Genomic DNA, 16,804 nt, shown 5'->3' with positions numbered 1-16,804 from the left:
GCCCGGGCTGGCGGCGGCGGGGACAGATGCTGCTGGGCGCTGCCCACGGGGCTGCTCTGCGTTTACGGCTTCTTCTGCAGCGTGCGGCCCTCGGAGCCCTTCCTCACCCGGTACCTGCTGGGGCCGTACAAAAACCTCTCCGAGACCCAGGTACCGCGGCCCCGGGCACCTCGCACCCCCGCCTGGGGGGTTGCGGTTTCCTTGCAGTACGTGGGTGCTGGGGGTCACCGCCGTCTTTCCCCCCCACCTAGGTGTTCAACGAGATTTACCCCGTGTGGACTTACTCCTACCTGGCACTGCTGTTCCCGGTGTTCCTGGCCACAGACTACCTGCGGTACAAGCCCGTGGTCCTGCTGCAGGGCCTGAGCCTCATCATCACCTGGTTCATGCTGCTGTACGCCCAGGGGCTCTGGGCCATCCAGTTCCTCGAGTTCTTCTACGGGATGGGGACCGCCACCGACATCGCCTATTACTCCTACATCTACAGCGTCGTTGATGTCAACCTGTACCAGCAGGTCACCAGCTACTGCCGGAGCGCCACGCTGGTGGGCTACACGGTGGGCTCGGTGTCCGGGCAGGTCCTTGTGTCGGTGGCAGGGTGGTCCCTCTTCCGCTTGAACGTTATCTCCTTAACCAGCATCTCCGTTGCCTTCGGCACAGCCTGGTTCCTGCCAATGCCACAAAAAAGCTTCTTCTTTCACCACGTCTCGAGTCAGCAGCTCAGTTGGGAAATGAAGGTCATGGACTGTAAAAATGGGTCGGCTGTCCAAGATCATCCCAATGTCCAGAGGACACCTGGCTGGGAAGATGAGACAAAAGTTCCCTTAAATGAGGAGGGTCATTCAGCAGAGAAACAGGTGAGTTGTGCCCTGGGTTTACGTAAGTAGAGAACGCAATACTGATGTGGATGTCATGCATGTGTATGTGTATATATGTATGTGTGCATATATGTACACAGCAGTAGAGGTGTAATTTCCAACAGCAAAAAGTATCTCTTTGCTTATCCAGCTTCCTTATTTATGGCACAGGAAAATTTATTCCTGGCTTCCTTTTGCTGATTGAGCATGGCAGGCTGCTCCTTAGTTTTTTCTGAAGTTGTTCTGCGTGTCTCGCAAGGCTGTGATTAAAATTCTCTGGGCATCAAATTGCCATTCAACAGTAGAAAGCAAGGGACATCTCTGGGGTACTAAAAATTGTGTATGTATCCAAATTTTGTGCGTGCTTCTGGAATGCACCCTGTGACTCGCAGAAAAGAGGAAAATCTTCCTGCACTCACGCTTTGAAAAAAACTTGTTGCTTCAACTGTTACGTAAGCTGTGCAGCAGTAAGCTGTGTAGTAATAGTGTTTTATCTTATGATCCTGGAAGGAAACTGCAGTAGTCCTTCGTTGTAGTTTAACCACAGCTGGTAACTAAGCACCACACAGCTGCTCACTCATTCACATCCCACATCACCCAGTGGGATGGGGGAGAGAATCTGGGGGAAAAAAAAAAAAAAAAAAGTAAAGCTTGTGGGTTGAGATAAGAACGGTTTAATAAAACAGAAAGGAAGAAACTAATAATGATAATAACAACAATAAAATGACAATAATATTAATAAAAGGGTTGGAATATACAAAATAAGTGATGCACAATGTAATTGCTCACCACTTGCTGACCGATGACCAGTTAGTCCCCAAGCGGCAATCCCCCCCCAGGGCAACTCCTCCCAGTATATAAATACCGGGCATGACATCTCATGGTATAACATATTCCTTTGGCCAGTTTGGGTCAGCTGCCCTGGCTGTGTCCCCTCCCAACTTCTTGTGCCCCTCCAGCCTTCTTGCTGGCTGGGCATGAGAAGCTGAAAAATCCTTGTTTTAGTCTAAATGCTACTTAGCAACAACTGAAAACATCAGTGTGTTATCAACAGTCTTCTCATACTGAACCCAAAACATTACACCAGCTACTAGAAAGAAAATTAACTTTATCCCAGCCAACATCAGGACATCCTTGAGAGCACTTACAGGCTGATGTTGATTAGTTATAGCTGGACAGAATACAGATAAATTGCAGGAAACACGTCTGCATAATAACAGCCTAATGCAGCCCATGAGAGCACCAAGGTGGTGCCCTGACTTGTGGCTCTTGTGGGCTACGTAACCTCTAACAAAGTCACTTGTATGGAAACAAGCATGCAGGTGCCCTTGTTGGTGGCAGGATGTGTTGGGTCACCCCTCTGGTTTTGAGGCCTGATGTGTGTGCGTAGTTGCCTGCTGGGCAGGTCTCTGCCACGCTGCTCCGGGCAATGCACGCCTACGGAGAGCCTGTCACGGCTGGGGGATTCAGGGCCCTGTGGGGAGGTCAGTGTCGAGGTTGTGCTCGTTCTGAAAACAAGCCAGTAGGTAAGTGCGGCTGTTGGTTTAGTCAGCTAATGGGTATTTCAGTTAGCAAGTAAGCCCCGGTTAGCTGGGTCTGGAGAGGCAGCGTCCAGGGCTGCTTTCAGCTTCTTCCAGCTACAGCTGCGAATTAAAGGTATTAACATTCCAGGGACCTAATCCTGCCCCATCCAGCACAATCTTGTGTGAGCAAAAGTATTTTTAACCATGTTATGCTTGCATGCTGAAGGGTATTTCTTAAACAAGACAAATTCTGTGCCAATAATGACTAAGGTATTAATATAACTTATCCATCCCTTTTGTTTATCTTACTCCCATCCTGTGAGAGCAAGGGTGGTTCCAAACTAATGGTGAAAATTTAAAAAAAAAGCAGGTACGCTTGCATAACTCTCTAGAGTTCAGTTATACCAGGTGCTAAAAGTTGAGAAGCATCGGCACGTGGTGGTAGTCCTTCTTACTAAGGTAACTGCAACCATATTGCACAAATGTAAATGAATGGCTGTACGAATAATGGTACTGAAGAAGCACTGCCAGGTGGTGGGAGGGTAGATAAGCCTTTCTGGCTTATCAGGCACATGCTTGAGTTGAATGTGCCAAATCAGTTTTTGTAGCATACATGATAGTTCCCTTCCCTATTTTTCCTGCACCTGAACTTGAGGTTCCAGCAAAACCTTCTGTGTGGTAGTTGCATTCCTAAAGTCACATGGCCACAAGCTGACCTCTTCCCAAGTTGTTCTGTCGGGCTTTGGAGGCACAGCATCCACATGCAGAGCAAGCGTTTTGCTATTGGCAAAGCACCAACGGGACTGTGTGTGTTTAATAAAGGTGCTTAGAAATCAGTGACACTTTGAGGGGTGGAAAAAGGGGAGTTCAGGTCAGAGTTAGGCCATGGTCTTTGGGGGTTTTAGTAGAAACACCTTAAAATGAGTTTTATTGCTCATGGAGAATAATCTTTCCCAGGCATACACTGCACAGTTCCCTCTGGGAAAGGGTGTACTGCCAAGAGGCTAAAAGTGCTGTTGCTGCCTGGAAATTGCTCCAAAACTGGGCATGTGACAGCACAATGTGCACTAGCTTAGTCCTGTGACAGTCCTGTATGTTTCCCTGCAGGGAATCCAAGTTCATGGGGGCTAGAGATGCTGGGTGGGCCCTGGGGGCTCTGCCCAGTCTCACATGAAGTAACTGCTGCTCTGACTTGCACAAGAAGGGTCTTGCCTGTCTACAAAGACTCTGTACATGTGTGCATGCAGCAAATGGAATCAGCAGCTCTGTCTACAAAGCAAAGACATGCTTGTTTCCTCTGCTGTGGTTGGCATAAGGTGGTTAGGAAAAGAACTGTAACAACCTGTATGTAAAAAGCAATTTTCGTTTGTTAGAACTGTTGCTAGAACTGATCTATTTTCAAATTTTTTTCAAACCACTTCATGGGTCTGACCTCTTTTGTGCTCTTTCTAGAAAGACTTGGAGGGGAAAGCTTCATTTTTCTCTCATGCCATTTGTCAGAGCACTTGCGTATACAGGAGCTGCTATTTGCGATAGCCGTGTCTGGCGGAAGTAGCTTCTGTTTCTCTTCAGATCCCCAGGCAACATCTCTCACCTCCTCAGAGCCTTGGTGAACATTAACAGGGTAGAGCGTGGTGTAATGAGATTGCTTCTTTGAATATTTATAATCCCTGAATGCTAGTACTAAAGAAAATCAACTTACTTGTGGGGAAATACACTCATCTGGTGGCTTTCATGTTCTCTGTGCTACCAAATTTGGTTGAATTTGGATCAGGACTTAAAAGTGATGCTTTTTGCCTTTATGATTTGAATGACTGCCTTCTGATCCTGTCTTGTCAAAGTGGATATCATGTCCTGTTCTCCTGTGTTTCTTCTCTCTGGTACCCTTCAGTTGCTCACGTGGTACTTCTAACAACTAGCAGTTACTGCTCTCTGCTTGAGAGAGCCAGAGGTTGAGGCGTGCTGGGGACTGAACCCTTCCTCTGCAGGTAAGGGGACAACCCTTGTTAGGGCAGAGACCAGCTGCTGAGACCACGGAATGGGGAAGCTTTTTATTCATTATTCTGTGGAGGTTTGTGTCCGAGAGTGGTACTGTCACTCACCAGTGATCAGACTGCTTGAAAGGAGCAATTTGCTGGAGCAGTGTGAAGTTTTTATAAACAAATACTAACATTTCTCTCCCCTTCCTTTTTCAATCTTTGCAGGAGCAGAAAGTAGACATCGTAAAGGTGCTCAAAGATCTCTGGCAGGACTTCCTACAGTGCTACTCCTCCCGGACCATGCTCTGCTGGTCCGTGTGGTGGGCACTGTCCACCTGTGGCTACTTTCAGGTCATCAACTACGCTCAGGGCCTGTGGGAGATGGTGCTGCCTTCTCATAGTACGGAGATCTACAATGGTGCTGTGGAGGCAGCCTCGACGCTGCTAGGTGAGCTTCTGGTGTAGCTCCTGCCTCTGCTGTGAGAAATCCCTTGTGTCCCTCAAGGTCACCAGAGCATGGTTTGGAAGGGTCTTGCATTCCCCCAAGCATGCAGGAGAGGCAGCCCTGGCATTCGGGGTGAGTCTTCCCTGATGTGCACAGGTACGGTGCTCAGTGTTGAGTTAGTTGTTGCATGCAGCCCTAATTCTTGTAATCCAGTACGCAGGTGTTTAAAGGAGCCTCCCAAGTCAAACTTCATTCTGAAGTATTTGGCAAAAGGCTCCAGGCATGTGCCTGACTGTGTGTTCTTGATTGTCACTGTGGCAGTGGGGTTATGTTTGTTTTAACCACTTGAAGTCAGACTAAGGGTCCTATGGGTTTATTGCTTTTCTTCTCTGGCAGTGTAGGGAACATACGAAGGTTTCCTGTACACATGCAGCATGCAGAGCGCCACATTTAGTCATTTCAGCACTGTTAAGCAGAAAAGCTATTAAGATGAAAGAAGTTGCTTGACTTGAAAGGGACAGGTAGGTCAGTCAACACAAATATTTGTTTATTAAGTTGTTTAATAGTGTTCCATTACCAGATTTAGGGCAGTACCTTTTTAATATAGCTAATGTACCCTTACAGAGGCTTTCTAGGTGTTGCTGCAGTACGTTCCTTTTCTTTGATGGAGTCATCGTTCTACCATTTGCTGTGGACATCACCTACTTGGGGGCAAAAGAAACCAAGGGACACAAACAAGGAAGGCTTAGTACTTTCTTGGGCATGCTCAGGCCCCTCTTGGAGTTCAGTGGGAAGCTGTGGCTGTTTTATAGTTCTAAAATCTGGTCTGCTACCCATTGTTAGTTGGGTTTGAAACTGTCAGCAGCTTGATTCTGAAGGCTTTGGCTATTAAATTGTCTTTGGTGTGCTAAACCTACACTTTAATAACATGTAGTCATACACTGTTCTTCCATGCTAGTGTGATGCTGTGGCTCTTATTTCTTGTTTGATTTGGCTTCCTCTACCATCCTGCCTTGGTCCCAGGAAAGAGAAGAATCAGTATCAAGGGAAGGAAGACCCATAGCATGGCCAAATGTCAGCAGATTAAAAATAAAAAAAAAGGGGGGGGAGAAAAAAAAAGAAGAAAAAAAAAGAGTATTCTTCAAACTTATTATTAATATCTTTGATAACAAGGTCCCTTTTTTTTTTTTTAAAGGCCTGTGAACAATTGACCTATTGAAAGAAAAGGTGGTTGGCGCTAAACTCATGTAAAACTGAAGTTTTTAGTTTCACATTTTGATTTTTTCCTCTAGTATCATTTTTGTAAATGGTTGAATCATTTTGGGTGATGTTTTCTGAAAGCAAATTAGCCTCTGTCCCTGAACTGCTCAAAAGACAGAACCAAAAAAATCCTTCTGGTTGACACAGATTCATTGCTTCGAACAAGTGAAGTTTAGTGAAGTAATAATCTCAACTAAAAGCTTGAAGAGTATAACACGACTGGAAGGGACCTGTTAAGGGTGAGCGTCCAGTGACCTGACTTCCTAGGCACTAGTGTGAATGCACTAACTTCTTCTCATTTCCAGTTTGAATTTATTAATGAGCAGTTTGTCTCTGATGTCATGCCAAGGTTGTATTTTAGCACAAAATCTTTGCTCTGGGCCAGAGAAGCCAAGTTTTTCTAGTTGGTCTTTGGTAAAGTTAAGCTCTTTGTTCACCGTGTCATCTTACTAGCCTCTCTTTGCACCAAACCTGTTTTGAGTTGTGTCCTTTTTGAAGGTGGATGACTGGAGCTGCACTCAACTTTATTCAGTGAAGCCTCAGACTTGTAGAAGAACATACTGTTCGCTCTTTTCCCTTTAGTAGAAATGCCTTTCCTGGTGCATCCCAGATCTGATTTGCCATTTCCATGGCTCTTAGTCATTCTGTGCTCAGTTATGAGCAATGTTTGGCAACCTTTGTGTAAGATGCTGTTGCCATCCCTGCCTGCACCTGCGCTGCCCTGCAGAAGGGTTTAAGTTGAGCGTGGTGGCTCATGTGGCTGTCAGCTTCCTGTCCTGGGCAAGATAAATAGTATTCCTTCTGGTGAGGTCAACTGACTGTTAAGCTGCATCCCTGCACCATTTTGGGAATGTGGCAATCCTTTATCAGGTATTTTGTGAAACCACTGGATCAGCTGTAGATGTCCAATTGCAGGACACAGATTGTTTTGTTTTTTTTTTTATATTGTCATAATTAGGTGTCAGGCTGATATAACTTTGAGACATAGAGGGAGTACAACCTCAAGAGTTGCCATGAGATCCCCAGAAAGTCATGTCTGTTTCCAAATTTAGAATTTCTGAGACAGTAGAAAGAAGGTTCTAGGACTTAGCTTCTTTTTGCATCTCAGGGTTTTGCTATTGGGGGAGTCAGACTTTCAAAGAGCAAAATGTCAGTCAGGTAGTGTCACAGCAGTCTCTGGAAAGAAGAGTTTAGTGGGGGGAAATAAATTCCTTTCCCTTGGCATAGCTACCTTCTTCACTAGTCTGAAAGATTGATGTGAGGTCTGACAGGGTTGCAGGCTTGTACACACTGATGGTGCATAAGGAGTCTTCGGGTGCTTGAAGGATTTCTAAGAGAGGGCCAGCTAAGCGTTACAAAGAGCTTAGATGCTGCACTGTAGCACTTCTGTACAGTGGTCAAATGCTGAATACAGTCCTCTTTTTCAGAGATCTCCAGTAAATCTCCCTTTGTCAGTATGCTATTTGTCTAGTGTGCTGTGTACAGCAGCGTTCTTATGCTGATGGTTGCTATTTGGCTTGTTTGCAGAACAAGGCCTACTTCAAATGGGAATTTTCTTGTAATGTAATATGTATTTGGGCTTCTCAGTAGTTACAGCTGTGATAGTGCAAGAAACACACCTTGTCTGCTTGTTGAGTTGCATGAAACATCACACACTTTCCATCTTGTGATCTGTCTTCTCTCCCCATCCCCCCTTTGTAAAATCCAGCAGGAGTTACGAACCTGTTCTGGTTGTAAAAGATTGTTCTTGCATAATCAACAGTGTGTGATTGTAGCTTGCCTGATTGCAAGCTGCATCCCAGGAGATGTGGATTTGGACCCCTGCTCTTTCTTGCTCTTACAGCCCAGCATGAAGATGACAGTAAATGTAGGTTTTTCTGCCTCCTGGGAGAGAGCTCTAACAGCTGTGTATCAAAGTGGGTAGTGTCTTTCTCCCTCCTATCCCCACTAAAGTGCCACGAAATAATTAGCTGAGTGCTTTTGAGAGCCAGGGTTTGCATTTCTGTGTAGCCCAACTGACAGCACTGCTACACTCAGGTGTGGAGGACTGAGTGGCAGTGGCCTGAGTACTGGGACTGTTGTGCCTCTGAAGCCCGAGAGGAGACTTCAGAGGCAGTCAGTATTGACCTTTTTTTTTTTTTTTTCTGTTCCTGTAAAAGTGAATGAGAATTTACAGCAGGGTTCCAGGTGAGGGAGAGGTCAGGAAGGAGAGTTGCTAAGGTCTGCACATTAGTGTCCTCTACTTCAATCGTGTTTGGCTATTAGGGTCTGTACAGCTCCTAATACACAGTCTCCAAATTGCTCCAACTGCCATTACTAACAGTTATGCTTTCCTTCCCCTCACAGGAGCTGTTGCAGTGTTTGTTGTGGGTCACATAAAAACATCCTGGGCAATGTGGGGTGAAGTGGCACTTGCCCTGTTCTCCTTTCTTATCGCTGCTGCTGTATATATCATGGACACTGTTCGTAACATCTGGGTGTGCTATGCATCCTACGTTGTCTTCAGAATTATCTACATGCTGCTAATCACGATAGCAACGTGAGTATCTTTTTGTCGTAGAGTGCTCTCAAGGTTATAGCTGGTATGAGAGCTGGCATGTTTTCCTTGTAACTAGAGTCTTGCCTACCAGGAATTTCAAAATCTGTTGCAAGGGTTTGTGTTGTGATTCAGGTTGGAAACTGAGGCACAGAGATATATTTGGCTGGCAGTCTGCCCAAGCTTAAAAGTCTTATGACAGTAAAGTGACTACTTCTAATATTAGATAGAGCTGCTTGCCACAGGAATGTTTTTCATGAACACGGCTAGAGTGAAATGTTAACAGATGAGGAGACGACAATGCTTTGCCTGTGTTGAAGTGTCAACTTTCCCTAACCAGCAAGGAGGAAAACTTCTTCCATGTTATTTGTCACTTTGGGGAGGAAGACACAGCTGTTGTTGAACCACATGTGCATAATTGCTATAGGACAGCTCAAGCACAGTGTGAGAGGTGATGCTGAAACTGGTAACTGCAAAAGGAATTAGAAGGATCTGGTTAGAAGGATGTGGCAGGTTATGGACCACACTGCAGTTGGCTGACGCTTTGAGATTGTCAACAGCTCCCTGGGATCAGAGCATGTTATATCTTCTCTCTGTGACAAGACCCTTTAGCTACATTGGACAGGAGGGCTGCTTCAGTAAGACTGAAACCCACAGAGCTCCCACAGTGGGTTTTTTGTGTTTTGGGGTTTTTTTTAAGCTTTTTATGTGGGTCTGTGGGTCTCTCCTAGCTTCTATGCTAGTCTGTCATGATCCTATTTAGAAAAGTACACTATCAGTGCAAGGTAACTTAGCTGTGGAAAATACTGGACCAGTCTATCTAACATTTCAGGTTGCACAGTCTTCTTGTCCAGAGAATTCCTCCTATTCTTGCATTTCCCTGCTTTTTCCCTGTCCTTATGTTTCTGGTCATCCCTTTCTTTCCAGGTTCCAGATCGCTGCAAATCTCAGTGTGGAACGGTACGCCCTGGTGTTTGGGGTCAATACTTTTATTGCCTTGGCACTTCAGACTCTGCTCACTTTGATTGTTGTGGATGCCAGTGGGCTTGGGTTGGACATCTTCACCCAGGTATGACAGACTCTCTTAGCTTTACTGATGGGAGGGAGGAAGGTAAACCAATCTGTAAAGCTTCTCAGCTACCTGTTGCTGGGTCAAGAGTTTGACAGAGAAATAATCACTGATTCCTGATATTTTGGAAGAGGAGGGAAGCTCATGTATTAACCTTCTTATAAATTTGGTAACTGCTTGGTTTAACCACTCTTTTTATTTTCTTTCCCCTTCTCTGCAGTTCATGATTTATGCATCTTACTTTGCGGCCATCTCACTGGTGTTCTTGGGCAGTGGCATATACAGTATTATACGAGCTTACAGAAGACAAGAGCAGATGCAAAGCAGATCTCCTGAAAGCCAGTAGTGCACCAAGTGAAGACTCTTCGTGGCTACGTATGAAGATATAGGTCCATTTTTTAATCTCTGCCTTTTCTTCCCAAGGCAGTCACCTTAATGGTTATTTGATCCGTATTTATACTATATTAGCAGCACGTTTTAGAAGGTAAATGTATTGGCTCTTACGTAAGTAAGAACAAATACCTTCTTTCTAAAATGCCTTTTGTTCTTCCGTTGCATATATGGGATGTGCAGCAAAGAACAGTAAGTTTTCTCAAAAAAAGCCTTGGGAGGTTTTAGTCTAAGGCTGTGCATCTGGAGGCTGCCATTGAAAAGGCAGTTTCATGATTGTCTACTCAACTGCTACCCTCTCTGTCACTGAGGTGCTGCTGCAGGGCAGAAGTGAGGGCACACTGATAGACCTCTCTGTGGAGAGCCCCAGGCCTGGCTCAGGAGGTGGCCTTAGGGCTGTGCTCTGCAGTGTGACTCTCGCAGTGGCTGCCCCGTGATGCTGGATGCTCCTTTTTGAGGACTAGTGCACTTGTGTTGCTGCATATGCATGTACTTCCTTGAATTGCTTGTACGGTTTCTGCTGTTCCTGTCTGTCACCCCTGCTGCCAGAGTTTTACCATAGTGGATCATGGTGCTTCCCCAAAACCTTAACTGTGTCCTGGGGCAACTTGTGACACTGGTGAATTGCCTGTCCACAGTGCTACTTGTGCCATGAAGGCCTGTGCCCAAGGGACTGTAAAGGTGGAGGGGAAACTTAAGTAGACAAAATGCTAATCCAAAGGACCCTTGGACATCTTTGCCTTTGTCCTTCAGGACTGCAGATTCCTGTGATTACAGGAGTCACTGCCTCACAACCCTGGGGGCTGGGCTATTTCAGTGGGATGGTGGATGTTAGTATAGCACTGAGAAGAAAGGTGACTTGCAGGATTTTTAAGCTATCCTTTGTGACCTTGGAGAATCATGACTCTGGTGACTAAATAGGTACCTTCAGTTATGGTAGTTAGCAGGATGACTGCCTGAGGCTTTGAAAAATCCTGATTTCTGGTCTGTGAGTTTTCCCCCTTATTTTAAAATGCCTTTATGCTTCTGGTGGGTCTCTGTCCACTAGTTCTACCTCTTTTTTTTCACCTAAGCAGAACAATGAATGTTTGGAGTGGGCAGTTCTTTTATTTTGTCAAGTCTAAGCAATTTGGGGCTTGCCTTATACGTGGTTTTTAAAAATAATTTATTTTTTTCCAAATTGCTTCAGCACTGGGAAGGAGTTGCACAGAGTTGTCCTGGGCTTGGGCACGTGGATATTCAAGCACCATGACCAGCACAGGAACAGATACCTGTAGTATACTGTGGAGATGGCCTATGAACTGTCCTTGTTGCTGTGCAGGTTGTGGTGAATTTAAGTGTACAGGAGAACTGGCAAGGGAGAAGATGCAATGCAGCTTGCTTCCTTCCATGCCTTCTCTCTCTGTGCTGGTTAGAGAGTCTTCCAGTCAGAGCCTGAAGAAGCAGCTTTGGTTCATTGCTTGCTTTTAGTGCCATGGAGACTTCACAGCATCGGGGTTGGGAAGGCGTTTCTGCCTTGGCTGGGACAGGTATGGCCTTTCTCATCAGTTCTGAGAGCCTCAGCCTTTACCGTGCAAGGTGAATGATTAATGTGTTTGGGATGTGCAGTCTGGGGAGGCCTTCCAGGCTGGCTGCTCAGGGGAACCCACTCCCCAAAGCTCCTCTGTATTTGCAGCCTCTCTCCTAAACCAACCCCCTTAAGAGGGGCTCAGCTGTACTGGCATTTACACATGTAAACTTAACTGCCTTATCCTGAAATGGAAACTTGAAACCACCATGTTATATATTCCTTTCTTTACTGTTTTTTTGTTTTTAAAAAAAAGTAAAATTTGAAGCCATGAAGTGCTAGCTGATGAGCTGTCCTGGGAAAAGGGATGGCAAGTGCATGTCCTGTCCTTGAGTTCCTTGGTCTGATGGCAGTTGCAGCAAGGCATGAGCAGTGGATGTACAGCACTCATGTCAAGTGACTGAAAGAAGCAGCTCAGTTTTAATCACATTTATCATACAGAGAACAACCCAGTTATTTAAAAGCAAGTCAAAAATTAAAGAATGACAGCAATAACAATGATTTTTCTACCAAAGTAATGAAACTGTGGCAACTGCAATAGAGAGGCATGCTACACTGCATACATCTTCAGGCCTGTTAATGTATGGAAGCCACACCTGGATGTTGTTCAGGTTCCTGCACTGTGCTGTTGCTGTGGTGATGAGGTGACTATAGAGCCTGACTGGAGCTGTATGCAGAGTTACTGATGCCTATGAAATTCTGTAAACATGTTGACATTGTTGGTTTCTAATTTAATAGCTATTTTTGTTAAATAAAAATACTCTGAGATATCCTGTGTGGCCAGTGTTTGTTTTGTGTTTTGATGTCTTGCTGATCTACAGCACTGCTGTGCAGGTTGTTTTGAGCGTCTTTGTTACAAAGAGGAAAAACAATACAGGACAAAATGTGAAAAGAAGCAAGTCTTCAAGCAGCTGATAGTTGTTGGCTAGTTTGTGTAGGTTTGCAGAACTTTGTGCAAGAGTCTTGCATTGAGGATCGTTAATTGCTGAGCAGTTCAGAAATACCACTCTAGTTCCAGTGCAGACTGGTCCAGTGAGGGCAAAGATGACTCACTGATGCAGGGTAACCCTGGTCAGGATGCATCAGTCTCACTGAGGGTGACTGTAAGGGAAAGCAGGTGTAGGTTTGCTGTGCAGGAGGACCTTTTTATTTACATTGACCTAATTACAAAATTGAGGCCTTAAGGAAGAAATGCTGTAAACTCCCTACCGTGGCACACCCACGCTTGACTGCCTTGGAAAGCTCTCCCAGTCTTGTGCTTCTATAAGAGATGGCTTGTACCTGATAGTACAGGTACTGGGGTTGGAGGGGAAAGTGGTCTCTGAATATCTGCTGCCAGTTTGATGTAGTTTGGTGTGTGTAGTAGCCCAGCAAGCCCTCTGCACAACATCAAAACCAAGAGAAATTAGGTGGTCTGAGGAGGAGGGGAGGTGCTTTCTTACATGTGTTTCCTTGAGAGCCTTATTGCTGAGGCAGGAGGGGTAGGGCTGTCAGCGTGTCAAGCTCGCTCTGGATTTCATTCGTCTGCCTACCCTGGGTGAACGCCAGAGTCGGCTGTGCAGGGATGAGCTGCTTGACAGTGGGGGGGATTAAAATCTCTGCTTGCATTTGACAGCAAGGTAGCCAGTAGCTCATACAGGTATAGCGTTACCCTTTAAGGTGGATTCAAGTGTTTCACGTCTCTGGTGCTGGGGAAAGGTGCTGTGACAAGAACCCTGAGGCTGCTCTTGCCTGCGAGTGAAGCAGGTCCATGTGAACTGTGTCAATCCTCCTTGCTCCTCCCATTGCATCCTGCCACACGGTGTACAGCTGAGAGATCTGAAAAGGGACACCCAGCTGCTGTCAAGGAGCTGAATTCCTGTGTTGGTGATACAGCGCACCGTGCGGTTTGATGGAGATGAGATAAATACTACACACGGCTGGGGCGTCTGCCTGGGATGCTGTGGCCGTTTCTTTGTTCCGTTCGATGCTGGGGTTTGCTGGAGGTAAGTGTTACTACTGAATCTGTGTGTCCTGTACCGGGCTTGCTATGATGCTGGTAAGATGTGGTATAGTTCCTGGGCTTTAGGGTCACTGTTATGGGGAGAGGCCAGGTGCTGGGCTTGTTCTGTCCAAAAAGTGAGGAATAGTAAGAGCTGCCAGAGGCTGCCATTTCAGGAGCAGCACCCACTGCTCTCCCCCTGGGCTAGTGCTGGCTGGGACAGTCCGCCAAGGCATGGCAGGATTACACTCAACGGTGCTGTGGCTGTGTGCATGTGAAACAGACGGCTGCTCTGGCAGTGCTTTTGGGGAAAGGGAAGGGCTCTGCAGAAGTGATTTCATTTTCTTCACTATTGGTGTGATCATAGCCAAGTACTGGGGAGGAAAGAGGGACTTCTGTTATGGAAGGGGCAGGAGACTGGGAGCTCTGGATCCTGCTCCCAGCGACTCTTGACAGTGTCAGCTGTTTCCTACACCACATACAAGCGGTGTTAAGGTGCTTGTTTAACATTGCTCTGGAGGCGTTACGCACCCTTTCTCTGTCAAACATACTCGCGCTGCATGAATCGGTGTTCCCTAAACAGTGTCTGATGTATTAGTGACATAGAAAAGAGCAACCAACATGTCGGGACCTGTCCTTGGAGACCTGCATTGCTTAGCTGTTGCTTCCATTGTGGCTTTTCAGAACTGTGCTCTGTAGCTCCCTCACAGACAGGAACATCTGAAAACCTAAATTTAGTGACATGTGAGTTAATGAATGCAGGCATGAATTTGGATTGACCTTAAGATATCATTAAATTGTCGTTATGAAGCATCAGAGCTTGATCTTCCAACAATGGGGTCTAGTCCTTGTCTTACAATCACGCTGATTTGTAGTTAGTCGAATAAAGCATCTCTTGTGAATGAAAGGGGTAGCACTGGCTTGTAAGATGAAGGATAGTCTTATGATAAAAGCAGAGCAAAAAGCTTTGATATTGTGCCCAGTTCTCTTTATTTTAGTCTGCTATGAACTTGTCAAAGCTACCTGTCTGTGAAATGTGGAAAATCAGAAGTTCAGCATATTGCCTTCAAGAGCGAGATAACTGCATGACTGTGGGTGAGGTCAGTGGTTGATGTTTTTCCAGGTTCAGCAGGAACCATTGCCAGGCAGGCACTGGAGTGTTATCTCAGGTAAATATCAGGGAGCCCTTCCAACTCACTGAAAGCAATGTCAAAACCCATTCCTCTTTCTCAGTGTATGGTGTAGGATTAGCAGAAACCCCAAGGTCGTGGATTCCAACCTCCTCTTGTGGCGTATGAGCTATGATGACAGGTATCTTCAGTGGCATGTGAGCTATGATGACAGATATCTTCAGAGACCTCCTGAAGCCCACCTTGAAGGGGTTTAGCTTTTCTACCCTGTGTGGCTTTGAGTGAAAGGGTAACTCTACCTGCATTACTCTGAGAGTTATCAATGCCCTGGCTTAAATTTATTCATGGCTGTTTTCTGTCTGTATGTCCTTTCATTAACATTAACCCTTTAGTGCAGGTGGCGTGTTGCCCTCTGAGGTGTGTGGCCCTTCTGGTGCATTTGTAGACTGTCGTCGTTCACTTTGCTGGGCCAGTGTCTTCAAAACTGGGGGCCATGGCTGCGTGGGGGACAATGTGATGGGTGCCATGTCAGTGCTGCCAGCGAGGACGACCCCCTCCCTCCCTCCACCCTGGGGGGCCATGCTGCCATGGCCCAGGCCCACATGCTGGCGGGAGGGATGAGGAGGGTCACCCCCCAAAAGATGGTGCTGGGAAGCACCACACGATGCTGCATGAGCCTTGGTCACCCCAGAGGGCTGCTGGCAGCGCGGGCCACTTCCCCTTGCCGGGAGCTGCCCTCCCCGGGCCAAGGGGACTGCAGAGCGGAGGCGTGTTGTACACCGGGAGGTTTATACCTCCATCTTGTGCTGGTGCTGCGGTGAGCTGACATTTGGAAGAGGTTTATTTGTTTTTTCTAACGAGCGAGCGTATTTGCTTCCCATTGAACTACACCTAGCCGGGTCGAGCCAGTGGCTCTCTGTGGTAACCGGTGGCAAAACCAACAACCCCTTTTATTGGGAGCCTTTCAGAAGTTCCCCATGTGTTCAGCCAGCTGTTCAAATACCACTACCCCTTCCCTGAGGCCAGGCAGCACAGCCCTGTCCTCTGTGAGGCCCTGACGGGCTGCAGCAATGGCAGCCCCTGCCCGGTGCCACCACAGCCAGCGTTTCGCAGAAGGGCCTCTGCCCCGTGGCGAGCCCTCCATGCGCTCCGCGGCGGGTCTGGTGGTCACGCAGCGTGTTGTGGGGCCTGCTAATCCCAGGGGCACAGCATCCACCACCGGTGGGGCTGTTTGGTCATCCATGGAGGAGGCTGCGATGTGCCATCTCTACCCCACAGCTCTGCTGAGGAGCCTGACCCCTCCGCCAGCTCCCCGAGCCCAGGAGGTAACTCGGGGTGCATTTTGGTGGCTTTTTTTTCTGGAAGGGAGTTCGTTTAGAGTGTTCTGTTTGGGTTTGTTTTTTCTTTTCCCTTTTTTTTTCACATCGAAGTTCTAGGAGCAATGCGTGATTAATGCAGAGAGGTGTCTCTTCAGAGTCGCGGCGCTATCTTCATTAACAAAAGCTCAAATTTTGACACTGCTAGCTTTTGGTCTGATCAGATTGCTCATCACCAGCCAGAGCATGCATAATACAACACAGAAACCGCCGCTGCTCAGGCTGCTCCCGAACAAGTGCATAATTTAACAGCACCAAAAGGCTTTTAGGCGGGCAGGGAAAGCCGCCAGCCCCGCTGCTGCCCCTCTCCTGGGCGCTCGTGGCTGTGGGCCCCCCCCCGCCGTGTTCTGCTTCCCGTTAATTTCCGAGGGTTAAATGAACCTGTGTAACGCGAAGGTAAAAGAAAACTCCTCCTAACGGGCCCTCGGGCCTCAAAATGGGGGACAAAGCGGGGGGGGGGGCGGCGCGGCGGCCCGTCTCCATGGCAACGGGGCGGTGCTGCCTCGCCAGCGCGCTCGTGCCCGCCGCTGCCCGGGCGCCGGCGGGCAGGGAAAAGGTGCGGGCGGGGCCGGGAGGAGTTTTGGTCCTCGGGGGCCACCGTCGGCGGTGACCGTTGCTGCAGGAAGGTGAGGGAGGGCCCCGCTGCTGCCATGGCAACGCCGCCGGGCGCACCGGCGGGGCGGGCCGGGCC

At 47.3% G+C, this 16,804-nt stretch overlaps 2 protein-coding genes across 2 annotated transcripts in view; both read left to right on the top strand.

Moving 5' to 3' along the window:
• The window catches only part of SLC19A2 (solute carrier family 19 (thiamine transporter), member 2), a 12,157-nt gene extending 1,768 nt beyond the window's left edge, over positions 1 to 10,389 (top strand). Inside the window, exons 3-8 of the mRNA XM_010567671.1 lie at positions 81 to 150; positions 252 to 857; positions 4,585 to 4,807; positions 8,411 to 8,603; positions 9,528 to 9,669; positions 9,890 to 10,389. Of these exons, the coding sequence (XP_010565973.1) occupies positions 81 to 150; positions 252 to 857; positions 4,585 to 4,807; positions 8,411 to 8,603; positions 9,528 to 9,669; positions 9,890 to 10,015 (1,360 nt within the window). The 3' untranslated portion in view covers positions 10,016 to 10,389. The remainder of the gene's footprint in view (positions 1 to 80; positions 151 to 251; positions 858 to 4,584; positions 4,808 to 8,410; positions 8,604 to 9,527; positions 9,670 to 9,889) is intronic.
• Positions 10,390 to 13,535: 3,146 nt separating this feature from the next.
• Positions 13,536 to 16,804, top strand: part of CCDC181 (coiled-coil domain containing 181) — an 11,685-nt gene continuing 8,416 nt past the window's right edge. The window contains exon 1 of the mRNA XM_010567388.1: positions 13,536 to 13,611. The gene's annotated coding sequence lies outside the window, so the exon portion shown is untranslated. The remainder of the gene's footprint in view (positions 13,612 to 16,804) is intronic.

The sequence above is a fragment of the Haliaeetus leucocephalus genome, unplaced genomic scaffold (genome assembly GCF_000737465.1).
Source record: "Haliaeetus leucocephalus isolate CR32 unplaced genomic scaffold, Haliaeetus_leucocephalus-4.0 Scaffold228, whole genome shotgun sequence".
NCBI classification, from domain to species: domain Eukaryota; kingdom Metazoa; phylum Chordata; class Aves; order Accipitriformes; family Accipitridae; genus Haliaeetus; species Haliaeetus leucocephalus.
This window is presented reverse-complemented; position numbering and strand designations above follow the sequence as displayed.